Genomic DNA, 18,668 nt, shown 5'->3' on the forward strand with positions numbered 1-18,668 from the left:
ATGTTTAGGAATTTAAAGTCCCCATTGGAAAACCAAGGGATAAAATGGTTGTGGTTTTTTCCCACATCCCAAACAGCCATTACCGAAATCACTGACATGATTTGGAATTTGTTTCCTATCAATTCCAGAGGAAGTAGTCTCTGGCAACGAACCACAGTTCACTGCTTCAGAATTTGCTATTTTTCTTAAATTGAACAGAATTAACTTATCATTGTTCACCAAACCAGCCTGTCTCAAAAGAGTTGTGGAAATGCCCGTGCAAGTACTTAAACAAGCGGGGGGTTGGGGAAATTGGGTTTGCGTCCGTTTGGGGGAAGTAACTGAGTCGGGGCGGGACTTCCTGTGCCCAGCACGAAGTCCCGCCCGGCTGCAAAATTTGGGTTACCGCCCCTCACAGGAAGTGGAACGCAATGTCCCGCGCTCCACATCCTGTTGGAGCTGTGTCCGGAGCGCTACGCAGGTGGAATTAGCAACGCTACACGGCTTCTCCAAGTAGCGCTAACGCATTTCAATGCCCCTCCACTTCCGTTAAAGGGAAGGGCCACTGACAACTCTGCAGGCCCTTTGATGGCCTCCACTGGGCCACCAAATGGAGTGCCGGGCTGCACGATCGCAGGCCGGACCACACGACATCGCTGCAGCCCGGGCCAAGCAGTGAGTCGGCCGAAGAAATGGCGGCATGTGCATCACAGCGCACCTCTCCTTTAACTTCTGCCCTGGGAGCGGAGGTCAGCTGTTTCGCGACCTGCGATGACGGCGCGGGCATTGCCAGGGGGGCGCATAGGGGTTGCTGTGCACGGCAATGATGTTATCACCGAAGGCATGGTGGCCTGGAGCACTACTAGCGGGGCACGAGTTACCATGTTCGCATCCTCCGCTAACTCCTGTGCAATTTCGTGGTAGCTGATAGAGCTCCTCTCCCGGAGGCGCAGAACAGGGCAATTTCGGCCCGCACATTTTTTAAAAAGTTACATTCTGATCAGAGGATAATGAATTTGTCCATCCAACATTGGTTGGTGCATTTTCTACTGATGTACAGAAACATCCTTCATTCTATAATATTGCAGAACGGTTTTGAAAGCACCAATTGAGGCCTTGATTCAGTTTATTTAAAGTTCTGGAAGCAAAATAAAACTGGCAGAAGATTCAGCTGAAATTTAGAGAATTTGTGGTACTTCAAGGAGTAGTAAAGAAAAATTGGATGTAAAGATAAAAGAGGTTTGATTGTGTAATGGTAAAGAAACTGGGCCCTTTGACTTATTTGTTTGAGGCAGGAGAGAAAATCCAGCATGTACAAATGCTAATTTGATTTTGTCAAAAAAATGTAATGTAGAGTTTTTTCAGGGCTGGACAAAATTGCAGAAATAGGGAAGGGCAAGGCCATGAAGTGATTTAAACATAAGGATAAGAATGTTAACTTTGAGGCGTCGGGGCACTGCGAGCTAAGTCAGTGAGAGATGGGTGAGCAGGACTTGGTGGGGGATAGGGTACGGGCAGCAGAGCTTTGGATGAGTTAAGGTTTGCAAAGTGGAGAATAGGAGATTGGCCAGGGGAGCATTGAAATAGTCAAGTCTGGAGGTGCCAAAAACATTGATGAGGGTTTCAGCAGCAGATGGGCTGAGGCAGATGCAAGCAATGTTATGGAGGTGAAATTAGGCAGTCTTTGTAATGGAGAGGTTATGGGGTTGGAAGCTCAGCTTGGGGTCAAATAGCCTGCCATGGTTGTGAACAGTCTGGTTCAACATGAGACTGTGGCCAGGAAAAGGGATGGAATTGGTGACTAGGTTGCAAAGATTGTGACGGGGGCCAAAGATAAAAGCCCTGAAATTCCGATGTCCCACGTCCGTATGAAGTTCCTAAGGACCCAGGAAAGCTTCGGAAAAGTCGGGTTTCAGCGCGCAATGCGCATGCGCTGAAAATCGGTTTTTCCGATCTGTCAAGTTTCTGGCTTGACAGATCTCACGCATATCGGGAGCAAGGACACTTGCAGAGCAAGATTTCCGATATTTACGAATCTTACCCTGCAAATGTCCTTTAAAATCTTGCGCCTGAAAAAGCAAGAGTATAGCCTACTTTTACAAGCGCAAGTGTTTAAAAATACATAAAAACATTGAAATTAAATTAAATAAAGACATATGAAAACATACTTTATTGTTTAAAAACCCTCCCCACTATGGTAAGTTCACTTTAAGGCATCTTTAAAAAATGTCAGGAAAATATTGTTTTTTATAAGAACTTTAATTTAAATGATTCTTAAATATTCCCATTATTATGAATGAGAAAATACTGCACCTTGATTGGCTGCCCAGAGCCATGTGACTATAGCTCCAGCCCTGCGTACGTCCTGACGTGCACGCGCTCCGATGCGTAAGAGTGAAGGCCTCAGGCTCGGAAGTTCGAGCAGGCGCAGCAGCAACAGGTAAGTGCGCAGTTTTTTACATTTTTTCTTTAGTTTGCCCACGGGAAGATCTCTAGCAGAATTTCAGGCCCATTGGCTTTGGTCTTCCCAATGTTTAACTGGAGCAAATTGTAGTTCATCCTAAAGTGAATGTTGGACAAGCAGTCTGACAACACAAGAGGGAAGTGATGGAAAGGTAGAGCTAAGTGTCATCAACATACATGTGGAAACTGACCAGTATCTTTGGATAATGTTGCTCAGTGGCAGCATGTAGATGAGGAAGAGGAGGGGCCAATGTTAAATAGTTAAGGGACCCAAGAATGCAGGAATGGGAACAGAAGCCATTGCAGGAAATTCTGCAGTAATGATTTGATAGGTAAACATAGAAACATAGAAAATAGGTGCAGGAGCACGCCATTTGGGCCTTCGAGCTTGCACCACCATTCAATATAATCATGGCTGATCATGCAACTTCAGTACCCCAATCCTGCCTTCTCTCCATACCACCTGATCCCTTTAGCCATAAGGACCACATCTAACTCCCTTTTGAATATATCCAACGAACTAGACTCAACAACTTTCTGTGCTAGAGAATTCCATAGGTTCACAATTTTCAAGATGAAAAAGTTTCTCCTCATCTCGGTCCTAGATGGCTTACCCCTTATCCTTAGACTGTGACCCATGGTTCTGGACTTCCCCAACATCAGGAACATTCTTCCTGCATCTAACCTGTCCAATCCCGTCAGAATTTTATATGCTTCTATGACATCCCCTCTCAATCTCCTAACTTCCAGTGAATATAAGGCTAGTCGATCCAATCTTTCTTCATAAGTCAGTCCTACCATCCCGGGAATCAGTCTGGTGAATTTTCGCTGCACTCCCTCAGATTAGGAGACCAAATTTGCACACAATACTCAAGGTGTGGAATCACCAAGGCCTTGTACAACTGCAGTAAGATCTCCCTGCTCCTATACTCAAATCCTCTCACTACGAAGGCCAACATGCCATTTGCTTTCTTTACTGCCTGCAGTACATGCATGTCTACTTTCAATGACTGATGTACCATGACACCCAGGTCTCGTTGCACCTCCCCTTTTACTAATCTGTCACCATTCAGATAATAATCTGCCTTCCTGATTTTTCCACTAAAGTGGACAACCTCACATTTATCCACATTATACTGCATTTGCCATGCATTTGCCCACTCACCTAACCTGTCCAAGTCAACCTGCAGCCTCTTAGCATCCTCCTCACAGCTCACACTGCCACCCAGCTTAATGTCATCTGCAAACTTGGAGATTTTACATTCAATTCCTTCGTCTGAATCATTAATATATATTGTAAATATCTGGGGTTCCAGCACTGAACCTTGCGGAATCTCACTAGTCACTGCCTGCCATTCTGAAAAGGACGCATTTATTCCCACTCTTTGCTTCCTGTCTGCCAACCAGTACTCTATCCACGTCAATACATTACCCCCAATACCATGTGCCTTAATTTTGCACACTAATCTCTTGTGTGGGACCTTGTCAAAAGCCTTTTGAAAGTCCAAATACACCACATCCACTGGTGATGACTCATCACGGGAGGGCAGCAGCAGCCAAGTTCATGGCACCGTGGCTGGCTCTGTTGCACAGGAGGGCAGGAAAAAGAGTGGAAGAGCGATAGTGATAGGGGATTCAATTGTAAGGGGAATAGATAGGCGTTTCTGCGGCCGCAATCGAGACTCCAGGATGGTATGTTGCCTCCCTGGTGCAAGGGTCAAGGATGTCTCGGAGCGGGTGCAGGACATTCTAAAAAGGGAGGGAGAACAGCCAGTTGTCGTGGTGCACATTGGTACCAACGACATAGGTAAAAAAAGGGATGAGGTCCTACGATATGAATTTAAGGAGCTTGGAGCTAAATTAAAAAGTAGGACCTCAAAAGTAGTAATCTCGGGATTGCTACCAGTGCCACGTGCTAGTCAGAGTAGGAATCGCAGGATAGCGCAGATGAATACGTGGTTTGAGCAGTGGTGCAGCAGGGAGGGATTCAAATTCCTGGGGCATTGAAACAGGTTCTGGGGGAGGTGGGACCAGTACAAACCGGACGGTCTGCACCTGGGCAGGACCAGAACCAATGTCCTTGGGGGAGTGTTTGCTAGTGCTGTTGGGGAGGAGTTAAACTAATATGGCAGGGGGATGGGAACCAATGCAGGGAGACAGAGGGAAACAAAAAGGAGACAAAAGCAAAAGACAGAAAGGAGATGAGTAAAAGTGGAGGGCAGAGAAACCCAAGGCAAAAAACAAAAAGGGCCACTGAATATAAAAGGGCTGCAGGAGGGGTCAAAATTAAAAATCATGGTTTAAAAACGAGGATTAAAACACTCTACTTAAATGCACGCAGCATTCGAAATAAAGTAAATAAGTTGACGGCACAAATCATTGCAAATGAGTATGATTTGGTGGCCATTACAGAAACATGGTTGCAGGGTGGCCAAGACTTGGAATTAAACATACAGGGGTATCTGACGATTCGGAAAGATAGACAAGAAGGGAAAGGAGGTGGGGTAGCTCTGTTAATAAAGGATGATATCAGGGCAGTTGTGAGAGACGATATTGGCTCTAATGAACAAAATGTTGAATCATTGTGGGTGGAGATTAAAGATAGTAAGGGGAAAAAGTCACTGGTGGGCATAGTTTATAGGCCCCCAAATAATAACTTCACGGTGGGGCGGGCATTAATCAAGGGAATAATGGAGGCATATGAAAAAGGAACGGCAGTAGTCATGGGGGATTTTAAACTACATATCGATTGGTCAACTCAAATCGCACGGGGTAGCCTGGAGGAGGAATTCATAGAATGCATACGGGATTGTTTTTTAGAACAGTATATAACAGAACCTACAAGGGAGCAAGCTATCTTAGATCTGGTCCTGTGTAATGAGACAGGAAAAATAAACGATCTTCTAGTAAAAGATCCTCTCGCAATGAGTGATCACAGTATGGTTGAATTTGTAATACAGATTGAGGGTGAGGAAGTAGTGTCTCAAACGAGCGTACTATGCTTAAACAAAGGGGACTACAGGGGGATGAGGGCAGAGTTGGCTAAAGTAGACTGGAAACACAGACTAAATGGTGGCACAATTGAGGAACAGTGGAGGACTTTTAAGGAGCTCTTTCATAGTGCTCAACAAAAATATATTCCAGTGAAAAAGAAAGGCAGTAAGAGAAGGGATAACCACCCGTGGTTAACCAAGGAAATAAAGGAAAGTATCAAATCAAAGACCAATGCGTATAAGGTGGCCAAGGTTAGTGGGAAGCTAGAGGATTGGGAAAATTTTAAACAACAGCAAAGAATGACTAAAAAAGCAATAAAGAAAGGAAAGATAGATTTCGAAGGTAAACTTGCGCAAAACATAAAAACAGATAGTAAAAGCTTTTACAGATATATAAAACGGAAAAGAGTGACTAAAGTAAATGTTGGTCCCTTAGAAGATGAGAAGGGGGATTTAATAATGGGAAGTGTGGAAATGGCTGAGACCTTAAACAATTATTTTGCTTCGGTCTTCACAGTGGAAGACACAAAAACGATGCCAAAAATTGTTTGTCACGGGAATGTGGGAAGGGAGGACCTTGAGACAATCACTATCACTGGGGGGGGGGGTAGTGCTGGACAGGCTAATGGAACTCAAGGTAGACAAGTCCCCTGGTCCTGATGAAATGCATCCCAGGGTATTAAAAGAGATGGCAGAAGTTATAGCAGATGCATTAGTTATAATCTACCAAAATTCTCTGAACTCTGGGGAGGTACCAGCGGATTGGAAAGCAGCTAATGTAACGCCTCTGTTTGAAAAAGGGGGCAGACAAAAGGCAGGTAACTATAGGCCAGTTAGTTTAACATCTGTAGTGGGGAAAATGCTTGAAACTATCATTAAGGAAGAAATAGCGGGACATCTAGATAGGAATAGTGCAATCAGGCAGACGCAGCATGGATTCATGAAGGGGAAATCATGTTTAACTAATTTACTAGAATTCTTTGAGGATATAACAAGCATGGTGGATAGAGGTATACCGATGGATGTGGTGTATTTAGATTTCCAAAAGGCATTCGATAAGGTGCCACACAAAAGGTTACTGCAGAAGATAGAGGTACGCGGAGTCAGAGGAAATGTATTAGCATGGATAGAGAATTGGCTGGCGAACAGAAAGCAGAGAGTCGGGATAAATGGGTCCTTTTCGGGTTGGAAATCGGTGGTTAGTGGTGTGCCACAGGGATCGGTGCTGGGACCACAACTGTTTACAATATACATAGATTACCTGGAAGAGGGGACAGAGTGTAGTGTAACAAAATTTGCAGATGACACTAAGATTAGTGGGAAAGTGGGTTGTGTAGAGGACACAGAGAGGCTGGAAAGAGATTTGGATAGGTTAAGCGAATGGGCTAAGGTTTGGCAGATGGAATACAATGTCGGAAAGTGTGAGGTCATCCACCTTGGGGGAAAAAACAGTAAAAGGGAATATTATTTGAATGGGGAGAAATTACAACATGCTGAGGTGCAGAGGGACCTGGGGGTCCTTGTGCATGAATCCCAAAAAGTTAGTTTGCAGGTGCAGCAGGTAATCAGGAAGGCAAATGGAATGTTGGCCTTCATTGCGAGAGGGATGGAGTACAAAAGCAGGGAGGTCCTGCTGCAACAGTATAGGGTATTGGTGAGGCCGCACCTGGAGTACTGCGTGCAGTTTTGGTCACCTTACTTAAGGAAGGATATACTGGCTTTGGAGTGGGTACAGAGACGATTCACTAGGCTGATTCCGGAGATGAGGGGGTTACCTTATGATGATAGATTGAGTAGACTGGGTCTTTACTCGTTGGAGTTCAGAAGGATGAGGGGTGATCTTATCGAAACATTTAAAATCATGAAAGGGATAGACAAGATAGAGGCAGAGAGGTTGTTTCCATTGGTCGGGGAGACTAGAACTAGGGGGCACAGCCTCAAAATACGGGGGAGACAATTTAAAACCGAGTTGAGAAGGAATTTCTTCTCCCAAAGGGTTGTGAATCTGTGGAATTCTCTGCCCAAGGAAGCAGTTGAGGCTAGCTCATTGAATGTAATCAAGTCACAGATAGATAGATTTTTAACCAATAAAGGAATTAAGGGTTACGGGGAGAGGGCAGGTAAGTGGAGCTGAGTCCACGGCCAGATCAGCCATGATCTTATTGAATGGCGGAGCAGGCTCGAGGGGCTAGATAGCCTACTCCTGTTCCTAATTCTTATGTTCTTATGTTCTTATGTTCCCTCTTATGCACTCTACTAGTTACATCCTCATGGGACCAAGCAAGGGCAGTCCCACTGAGCTGGACAAAGGAGGACAGATGTTGGAGGAGGATGATGGAGTCAACTGTATCAAAGGCTGCAGAGAGGTTGAGGAGGATGAGGAGCGATAGTCACAGAGGATGTCATTGTGACTGATGAGGGTCATTTTAATGCTGTGGCAAGAGCAGAAAATTAAAGGGAAGATTTCCAGATGCTTTAGATTTACAGCGCTGAAACGATGACTGCAGTCAATAAAATGTTCCAGTTATGTCTTGATAGTGCTATATACTTTTACAAATCATTATGATCACTTATTGGAAATTTAAAAAAAAACTTTTATAAGGTGTCATCTATTTAAAAAAAAAGAAACAAAAGTTTTGTTTGCAGATCTGTATTCTGGTCAACTGGTATAACAGAACCATCTGCCTCAAGGTAAAAGTGCAAAGCATCCAAGTCCTGGCTCCCCATTCCCGACCAGCTTGATGCTCCTGCTCCAACTCACTCTCCCTCCCATGCACTGTCCCAGGAATGGAGAGGCATGAAGAAAGAGGGAAGAGTGAGAGGGAAGGGAGAGAGAAGAGAGAGAAAAATGAGAGGCAAGAGAGTAAGATTGAGATTCAGAGACAGGGAGTTACAGAGAAGACAACTAATGTGTGCGTGAGCACAGGAAAATCAGGTACCTCAACCTCAATCTCCTTCACCCTACCCTGCCAAGATTGCCAGTGGCCACCTATTCCTCGCCTGGCACATGCAGATGTCTGAAGGAAGGTAGGACCCAGGTTCTGCATGGATTTTCCTGGTGCCTATTCATGTTCCTGTTATTCCCCAAGACCACCAGATGACACCTGGGGCAGAGGTGGGAAGGCTCTGAACCTCCTGATGGAAGGAGAAGGTCTTGCAGCAGTCTCCTCTCTCTCCAGTTCAGCCTAGCATTTACCTGCTGAAGGTCTCGGTCTCAACTGAATTTTACAGTGGGACAGTTCCAGTCTTCGGGAGTTCCTCTGGTGCTGCAGCCACAACCCACTGTAGCACAGCTGGCACTTCCCGTGGAGCCACTGGCTGGCTCTTGCTTTCTGGTGGGAATCCAGCTGAGAGACCACCATCAATAGCTAATGATCGGCAGCTCAGGAAACAGGGCCAGGGCTGTGGGCGGAGGTCCTGCCCCAATTATGTCGGGGCAGGAAAAGGAAAAGTCAGCCCTGACAGGTTCTTTGCAGCTGTAGGCAATGCCACAGGATTAATTAGGAAGTGAAAATTAATTTGGAAGTGAAAAGTAAGAATGTACAAGAAAGGCTGTAACCAAACAGCCTAGAGAAAATGAGGGTGTCAATAATATATAGTAGTTTTACGGTAGGATTGGGATGAACTATAATACAACCGCTTGGGCCTAATTTATTATGTTCTGTACAATGAAATCACATTTACTATAAATTTATTATTGCTGCTGGCTGGTTCAATGGTGATCATTCCTATGGGCACAAAGATATCTGATGGATATTATATCGAGAATCATTATATCGGTGAACTTCTATTCTGTCACCTTATTAATGGTAAATATTTTGTAAGTTTATTGAAATAGCATTTAATATATACATATAGGAATATAAGAACATAAGAAATAGGAGCAGGAGTAGGTCATTTGACCCCTCGAACCTGCTTCGCCATTCAGTAAGATCATGGCTGATCTGATCTTGGCCTCAACTCCACTTCCCTGCCCGCTCCCCATAACCCTTGACCCCTTATCATTCAAAAATCTGTTGATCTCCACCTGAAATATATTCAATGACCCAGCCTCCCCAGCTCCCTGGGAAAGAGAATTCCAAAGATTCACGACCCTCTGAGAGATAAAATTCCTCCTCACTTCCGTTTTAAATGGGTGACCCCTTATTCTGAAACTATGCCCCCTAGTTCTAAATTCTCTCACGAGGGGAAACATCATCTCAGCATTCACCCTGTCAAGCCCCTTCAGAATCTTGTATCTTTCAATAAGATCCCCTCTCATTCTTCTAAACTCCAACGACTGGAGACCCAACCTGCTCAACCTTTCTTCATAAGACAACCCCTTCATCTCAGGAATCAACCTCGTGAATCTTGTCTGAACTGTCTCCAATGCAAGTATATCCCTCCTTAAATAAGGAGACCAAAACTGTGCACAGTACTCCAGGTGTGGTCTCATCAATGCCCTGTGCAGTTGTAGCAAGACTTCCCTACTTTTATAGTCTATCCCCCTTGCAATAAAGACCAACATTCCATTTACCTTCCTAATTACTTGCTGCACCTGCATGCTAACTTTTGTGTTTCATGTGTAAGGACTCCCAGAGCCCTCTGTATCACCGCATTTTGTAATCTCTCCCCATTTAAATAATAATTTGCTTTTTTATTTTTCCTACCAAAGTAAATTACTTCACATTTGCCCACATTATACTCCATCTGCCAGATTTTTGCCCACTCACTTAGCCTGTCTATATCCCTTTGCAGATTCTTTGCATCCTTGTCACAATTTGCTTTCCCACCTATCTTTGTATCATCAGCAAATTTGGCTACATTACACTCGGTCCCTTCATCCATATCATTAATATAGATTGTAAATAGTTGATGCCCCAGCACTGATCCCTGTGGCACCCCACTAGTCACTGTTTGCCAACCTGAAAATGATCCATTTATCCCGACTTTCTGTTTTCTGTTAGTTAGCCAATCCTCTATCCATGCTAATATATTACCCCCAATCCTGTGTGCACCTATCTTGTGCAGTAACCTTTTATGTGGCACCTTATCGAATGCTTTCTGGAAATCCAAATACACCACATCCACTGGTTCCCCTTTATGCACCCTGCTCATTAGATCCTTGAAGAATTCCAGCAAATTTGTCAAACATGACTTCCCCTTCATAAAAATATGCTGACTCTGCCTGACTGAATTATGATTTTCTAAATGTCCTGCTACCACTTCCTTAATAATGGACTACAGCATTTTCCCAATGACAGATGTTAGGCTAACTGGTCTATAGTTGCCTGCTTTCTGTCTCCCTCCTTTCTTAAATAGGGGCGTTACATTTGCGGTTTTGCGATCCGCTGGGACCGCACCAGAATCCAGGGAATTTTTTTAGATTACAACCAATGCATCCTCTATCTCTGCAGCTACTTCTTTTAAGAACCTAGGATGCAGGCCATCAGGTCCAGGGAACTTGTCTCCCTTTAGTCCCACATTTATGTAAAGTCCACTAAGCGTCAGTTTGAAAAAGAAACAAGAATTGAATGCATTCAACTGATTCACAGTAAAAATGATCTGTAGCATTGTTATAGTATGCAGAACTTTAATAATTAACCTTAATTCAATTACAACATTTTGTAGAGACTTATATCACATTTATGAGTTAATGTAACATATTTATTTTGTGACAAATTTAATGATAATTATTTCAAATTAACATCCTTTGAAATTACACTACTTTTATCAAAAAGGCACTCATTTACAAAAATGGGCATGTTTTCGACCTCGGCAAAGCCTATACTTTGCACTGTTATTGAACAATAAAGGACACCTTATTATGCATTTAGGAACATAGGAACAGGAGTAAGCCATTTAGCCCCTCGAGCCTGTTTTGCCATTCAGTGAGATCATGGCTGATCTGTGACCCAACTCCATATACCCACCTTTGGTCCATATTCCTTAATACCTCAGAATCGGTCCAAGTCAACATGGATTTATGAAAGGGAAATCAAGCTTGACAAATCTTCTAGAATTTTTTGAGGATGTAACTGGTAGAGTGGACAAGGGAGAACCAGTGGATGTGGTGTATTTGGACTTTCAAAAGACTTTTGACAAGGTCCCGCACAAGAGATTGATGTTCAAAATCAAAGCGCATGGTATTGGGGGTAATGTACTGACGTGGCTAGAGAACTGGTTGGCAGACAGGAAGCAGAGAGTCAGGATAAACGGGTCCTTTTCAGAATGGCAGGTAGTGACTAGTGGAGTGCCGCAGGGCTCAGTGCTGGGACCCCAGCTATTTACAATATATATTAATGATTTAGACGAAGGAATTGAATGTAATATCTCCAAGTTTGCAGATGACACTAAGCTAGGTGGCAGTGCGAGCTGTGAGGAGGATGCTAAGAGGCTGCAGGGGGACTTGGACAGGTTAGGTGAAAGGGCAAATGCAAGGCAGATTCAGTATAATGTGGATAAATGTGAGGTTATCCACTTTGGTGGCAAAAATACGAAGGCAGATTATTAACTGAATGGTGACAGATTAGTAAAAGGGGAGGTGCAACGAGACCTGGGTGTCATGGTACATCAGTCATTGAAGGTAGGCATGCAGGTACAGCAGGCAGTAAAGAAGGCAAATGGCATGCTGCCCTTCAGAGCGAGGGGATTTGAGTATAGGAGCAGGGAGATCTTACTGCAGTTGTACAGGGCCTTGGTGATTCCACATCTTCAGTATTGTGTGCAGTTTTGGTCTCCTAATCTGCGGAAGGACATTCTTGCTATTGAGGGAGTGCAGTGAAGGTTCACCAGACTGATTCCCGGGATGGCAGGACTGACTACATGAAGAAAGACTGGATCGACTAGGCTTATATTCACTGGAATTTTGAAGATTGAGAGGGGAACTCATAGAAACGTATAAAATTCTGACGGGGTTGGACAGGTTAGAGGCAGCAAGAATGTTCCTGATGTTGGGGAAGTCCGGAACTAGGGGTCACAGTCTAAGGATAAGGGGTAAGCCATTTAGGACCGAGATGAGGAGAAACTTCTTCACTCAGAGAATTGTGAACCTGTGGAATTCTCTACCACAGAAAGTTGTTGAGGTCAGCTCGTTAGATATATTTAAAAGAGAGTTAGATGTGGCCCTTACGGCTAAAGGGATCAAGGGGTATGGAGAGAAAACAGGAATGGGGTACTGAAGTTGCATGATCAGCCATGATCATATTGAATGCTGGTGCAGGCTCGAAGGGCCGAATGGCCTACTCCTGTACCTACTTTCTATGATTCTATATTAACAAAAATCTATCATTCTCAGATTTAAAATTCACAATTGACCGAGCAACAACTGCCATTGCAGAAAAGTTCCAAACTTCTACCACCCTTCGCGTGTAGAAATGTTTCAGAACTTTGCTCCTAAAAGGCCTGACTCTAATTTTTAGGTTATGGCCCTAGTCCTAGACACCCCAATCAGTGGAAATAGTTTCTCTCTATCAGTTCCCCTTAATATCTTGAAAACTTAACTTTCTAAATCCCAGGGAATACAACCCTAGTTTGTGGAATCTCTCCTTGTAATTTAACGCTTGGAGACTGAGTATCAGTCTGGTAAATCTAAGCCGCACTCCCTCCAAGGCCAATATATCCTTCCTGAGGCATAGTGCCCAGAACTGCTCACAGTACTCCAGGTTCCAGGGTCCCAATTTTGGTCATGACTTGCTCCAATTTTTTTGGAATAAGTTGGTTTTTCTGGCGTAAGTTAAAAAACCCAATTTTCCCCAATAGCTTTCTTCAGAGTAACTCAGGTATGATTTTTTTTAGTTGAGTTTTTTTTTCAAAAGGGGGCGTTCCCAGCCACTTACGCCAGTTTTGGCCATTTATGCCACTTTGGCCAGCAAAAACTTATTCCAAATCGACTTAAGTCAGCGTATGTGGCCAGCTCTGAAAAACACTGCAGGCAGTTAAGAATTTGGCGCAGGTTAGTACATTGAAAGCATCAAGACTTACAAAGCACTAAACAAAGGCCAAAAATAATAAGCAATTAGTTAACAAATAAAAAATAGAAGGAAGCTGAGGACCTGCACCAAGACTTACAAAGCACGAAACAAACCACAAAAAGTAAAAAGCAATCAATAACAAATCAAAAATAGAAGTTCTACCTTTATGCCAGAAACAAGTTTTTTTTTAAAGTCCACCCCCCCCCCCACATCAAATCACTCTTCCCCCCCCCCACCCCACAACCCCTATCAAAACTCTCCACCTCTCCCCCCCACCCCCAATCAAAACTCTCCTCACTAAACAAAGCACAACCCTCAATAAATAAAAAATAAAACTCAAGTCCTACCTTGGCCTGGGAAGTCAGCGGGCCAGCCAGCCGGTGCGGGAGGCCAATCCGCCGGGGATAGGGGCTGTGAGCATCGGGTCCTGCTCACAGCCTGCAGGACACACTGGGAGGGCGAAGAGCGTGCGCGCAGACTCCATTGCGCATGCGCGCAGCTGTCGGCAGCGTTTTCTGCGCTGAGCTGTTGCTCCGCCCCCACTGCACTATGTACGCCACGCTGGGATGCCAGAGACTCGGCAGAGCGGGCAGGATGGGGCCACTTTTTTTCGGCGCCGTTTCCAGCGCGCAAAGTCGCCGCATTTAGGGTAAATGCGCCAAAAAAAGGAGTTGGGGAAATTGAGCCCCCAGTCTAGTATAACCAGGGCTTTGTAAAGCTGTAGCGTAACTTCTATCCCTTTGTATTCTAGTCCTCTAGTTTCTTTTTGTACTCCCTTTTTGTAGCTCTTACAATCTGTTTTGTCACCTTTTGTTGTTTTTTGTCTCTCTTCCAGTCGCCAGGATCGGTGCTATTTTTATATGCTTTTTCTTTTAGTTTTATGTTGTCCCTTACCTCTTTTGTCATCCATGGCTGTTTTTTTGGCATGTACAGCTTTTGCTCTTTAGGGGTATAAACTAGTTCTGTATCACATCCTTTTTTGAACATCTCCCTCTGATCTTCTGCCAATTTACCCAGTAACAGATTTGTCCAGTTTACCATGAAGAGTTTCTGTCTCACCGTGTTGAAATCGGCCTTACCCTAAAACTAGAATCTTAGTCGCTGTTTTGCGTTTCTCCCTTTCAAACACAACATTGAACTTGATCATATAATCATCGTTTTTAGATAAATGTTCACGCACTGTTAGGCTATTAACTAAATCTGGCTCATGACTCATTATTAAATCTAATTATTTTGGTGCATGTTTTAGGATGTGGACTGAGTTATAAATTAGTGGGCTATGAGGAGTAATAAAGGAGTACCTGGACACACAGAATGGCTACATAAAAGGAAATGATAGAAGCGTTGTGTGGGAAAGTGCTGGTATTCTGAGAACCCTTTGTCGAGATCTGAAGTGGAATCAAGTTGCCAGAAAACCACAGCTATAAATAAGCTTTAAAAAGAGGATTTAGAATGATAAATAAGGTGGTTTTTCATCTACACTATAAAAATGTTTACAGCTCTGACCTCAATTAGTGGGATGTGTTTTTGAAAGTTTGTGTGGAGGTGCATGTTAAGTCAGTGAGCTTTGCAACTAAGTCAAAGCATACAAACAATTCTAAATATAGCGTTTGGTAAGTCTGGAAGTAAGCTAACTTTGTACGAGCTACTGCTGCAATGCAAGTACTTCTGCAAATATTTATACGTTTAGATTAATGTGTAAACAAGGAAGAATAAGAGAAAGGCTGCAACAAATGTATATAACAACGAAATGGCCAGTCAGTAGAGTACTCCAGTCAACAGCATTATATTGTACCTTGCAGTCGTAGAATGTATTTTATTCCTTGTTATTCCTTATGGATTAAGTTTCTGACCTTTCTTGATCATATCTTGCAGAAATGCCAATCAAAATTAGACTTTTCCCCAAAAGGAAAATCAAAAACAATCATACATTAACAGCCAATTATGATTAATTCAGGGTTGTATTGGCTGGGAATGAGTTACCTCTCTCCTCTCTCAATGCAAGCAACTGAGGAGCCCAAGGTGGACAGTGGTACAATTTTTATTCAAAGTTTGATTTGCTTGCAAAAATAAACTATACAAAATGTTCAGGGGTCAAAATTCGGTATCACCATTTTTGAGGCGGTGATACCGGCTGAGTGGGGATTTTAATGCCAGCCGACAATCACCGCCTCAAACTGCCAAATTCAGTTTTGCCATGCAAAGAGGAGAGAGCAGCGCTAAAAGTGGCATTGCACACTCCTCCTCGGGCACCAACAGAGAGGTAGCTCAGGAGGCCGACTGAATTTCCCGACGGTAGGCAAGTTGGAAAAATGAAAAAATAAATTCCGAAAATTTATCTGACCCACACCCACACTTTCCCGCTGGTGTTACTAATACATAAATGCTGAAAAAAATTAAAGATAACAACTTACCTTGATCTCTGGATGTCACTGCCCCGGGACCCCCAATGTCCTGACAACTTTTCCAGCTGTACAAACGTCTGCCGGTAAGGCCACCATACCATTCGCAGCTGGGGTGTCAAGAGACGTTGCACGCTTAATGACGCCACCACGTGGATGCCGGCAGAGCGCGCAGCGATACTTGGCACTTGGCACGCCACTTGGCATGCCCCCACTGCCCAACTAAATTTCCCATGAGCCGAGGAACCCGATTCCCGCCAGCGGTAGATCCTTAGCCGCCCATTAGCCGCCCCTCTCCGGTGTTAACAGGTGGCGTTAGAAACTGATTTTGGCCCCTCAATGTTTAACCCAGAATTTATTGCTAAAAGAATGGCGAGTTTAATGCACACAACATTATTAATGTGTAAATCATCCAGCAGCTTGTGGCGAGGAAGAGATACCCCGTAAATTGCAAATCTCCACAAGTTGCTGGACGATTTGTTAGCCTCCCAAAAACAGCAGCTTACCGTCAACCTCCCCGTGAGTTTCAAGACAATGTTGCATTTGCACATTAATTGCCAATTAAACTTGCTGCAGAAAGTTAGGGTTGATACTTAAAAGCATAAGTAACTTTTTAATGCTTAGATTTATGTTCATGTCATGCCACTCCACCTCTCCAGCCCAGGAAGGGAACTGTGCAGTCTCATTCTCAGATAGTAAATAGTTCTGAGTGATTTTTAAAATGATAAACTTAAATTTTTTTCTTGCTTATCCTTTCTGTTGCTTTTTTCTCTCTCTCTTAATCCAATGTTTCTTTCCCCCTCTTTCCGTACCTCTTTTGAGTCTAATTCACCCTATTTCCTTCTCCATGGTTGTTTCTTTTGCTATCCTTAAATCTCATTGGTTAAGGAGATAGACTATTGGTTCCATCGTTCACCAAGGTCTCTGATACACTGTTATCAGCTCGCACTTCCAGAAAGTTGCAAGGCAAACATTTTTCCAGCTAAAGTGTGAGGGAAAAAGTGTAACCAACGGGGCATGCAGCAAGATGCCCTGCTCCAGAAAATTCAGGACCAATATTTGAGCTAAGCTGAAATAATGGAAACATTTGAATAATAGGAGGATGGTCTAACTACTCTCATGTGGAATGCCCAGGCAAAGTCAGTTCATAAGATTATCATCTTGAACACATCTTTTAGCACGTGGATTTTTAAAGATTGTCTTACCTTTTACCGTCACTTTGGCACAGCAAGATACCCTTCCAAATTTGTTCTCTGCTACACAGGTATAAATAGCATCATCTTCTGGCAAAGCATCTTGTATGGATAATTTTGCGACATAATTTTCAAATGTGCTGTGAGCATACTGAATGGGTATATCTGTGGATTAAACAGAGAGAAATGTGGCACTGTAAAATACATCATTCTCAAGCAACACCATAAAGCTGTTTTCATAGAATCATAGAATGGTTACAACATGGAAGAAGGCCATTCGGCCCATTGAGCCTATGCCAGCTTTCTGCAAGAGCACCTCAGCTATTCCCGCTCCCCCGCCCTTTTCCCGTAGCCCTGAAAATTTGCTTCTCCGACACAAATGTTCTTCTGGTTATTTAACTCTCTCAGGATATGGTGCCTTGTTAAATTGTTTGCAAGGGGAGGGGGAGGTTTCCCACTAAGCCCTTGGGCATTGTTAAGCTGAACTTCTTCCAGCCACTTTCAGTCTGTATTATCTGTAGCTTTCTGCGTCGGACTAATGAGACTGGCCTATGCTGCATCATTTTGATCTCTTTCCTGAGCAGCTTGTCTATAATCCCCTCTGCAATGTTTGAATGTTTACGATGTTCCCTGTTAAAACATTGGACGGCATGGCCTTTCCACCATCTACAAGGCACAAGTCAGGAGTGTGATCGAATACTCTCCACTTGTCTGGATCAGTGCAGTTCCAACAACACTCAAGAAGCTCGACACCATGCAGGACAAAGCAGCCCGATTGATTGACACCCCATCTAACCCTTAAACATTCACGTCCTCCACCACCGACGCACCATGGCTGCAGTGTGTACCATCTACATGATTCACTGCAGTAACTCGCCAAGGCTTCTGCGATGGCACCTCCAAAACTAACGATCTCTACCATCTAGAAGGACAAGAGCAGCAGGCGCATGGGAACACCATCACCTCCAAGTTCCTCTCCAAGTTACACACCATCCTGACTCGGAAATATATCACCACTCCTTCATTGTCGCTGGGTTAAAATCCTGGAACTCTTTCTCCAACAGCACTGTAGGAGTACCTTCACCACAAGGACTGCAGTGGTTCAAGAAGGCGGCTCACCACCACTTTCTCAAGGGCAATTAAGGATGGGTAATAAATGCCGGCCTTGCTACACATCCACAACCCTGCATAATCAAAATATTCCAGCCAATCTCTAGCCACAGACAGGAACATAGGAAGAGGAGTAGGCCATTCAGCCCCTTGAGCCTGTTCCACCATTCAATTAGATCATGGCTGATCTGTATCTTAACTCCATTTACCCAGCTTGGTTCCATAATCTTTAATACCTTTGCCTAACAAATATCTATCACTTTCAGTTTTGAAATGTTTAATTGTCATAGCCTCAGCGGTTTTGGGGGAAAAGAGTTCCAGATTTCCACCACCCTTTGTGTGAAGAAATGCTTCCTGACATTATCTACAGATAATGCAGTGTTTATCTACCCTATCAAATCCTTTAATCATTTTAAACACCTCAATTATATCACCCCTTAATCTTCTATACTGAAGGGAATACAAGCCTAGTCTATGCAACCTATCCTAATAATTCACACAATTTACTGTGCCATCTAACTTAGTGTTGTCAGCAAACTTGGATACAGGGCTTTCTATTCCTTCATTCATGTCATT

General features: G+C 43.7%; 1 protein-coding gene across 4 annotated transcripts in view; it reads right to left on the minus strand.

The window, feature by feature from the left end:
• Positions 1–18,668, minus strand: part of mylka (myosin, light chain kinase a) — a 579,206-nt gene that overhangs the window by 199,728 nt on the left and 360,810 nt on the right. For all 4 annotated transcript variants that reach the window (XM_070875645.1, XM_070875646.1, XM_070875644.1 and 1 more), the window contains one exon: positions 16,995–17,147. In XM_070875645.1, the coding sequence (XP_070731746.1) occupies positions 16,995–17,147 (153 nt within the window). The remainder of the gene's footprint in view (positions 1–16,994; positions 17,148–18,668) is intronic.

Source organism: Pristiophorus japonicus, chromosome 3, assembly GCF_044704955.1.
Source record: "Pristiophorus japonicus isolate sPriJap1 chromosome 3, sPriJap1.hap1, whole genome shotgun sequence".
Lineage (NCBI taxonomy): Eukaryota > Metazoa > Chordata > Chondrichthyes > Pristiophoridae > Pristiophorus > Pristiophorus japonicus.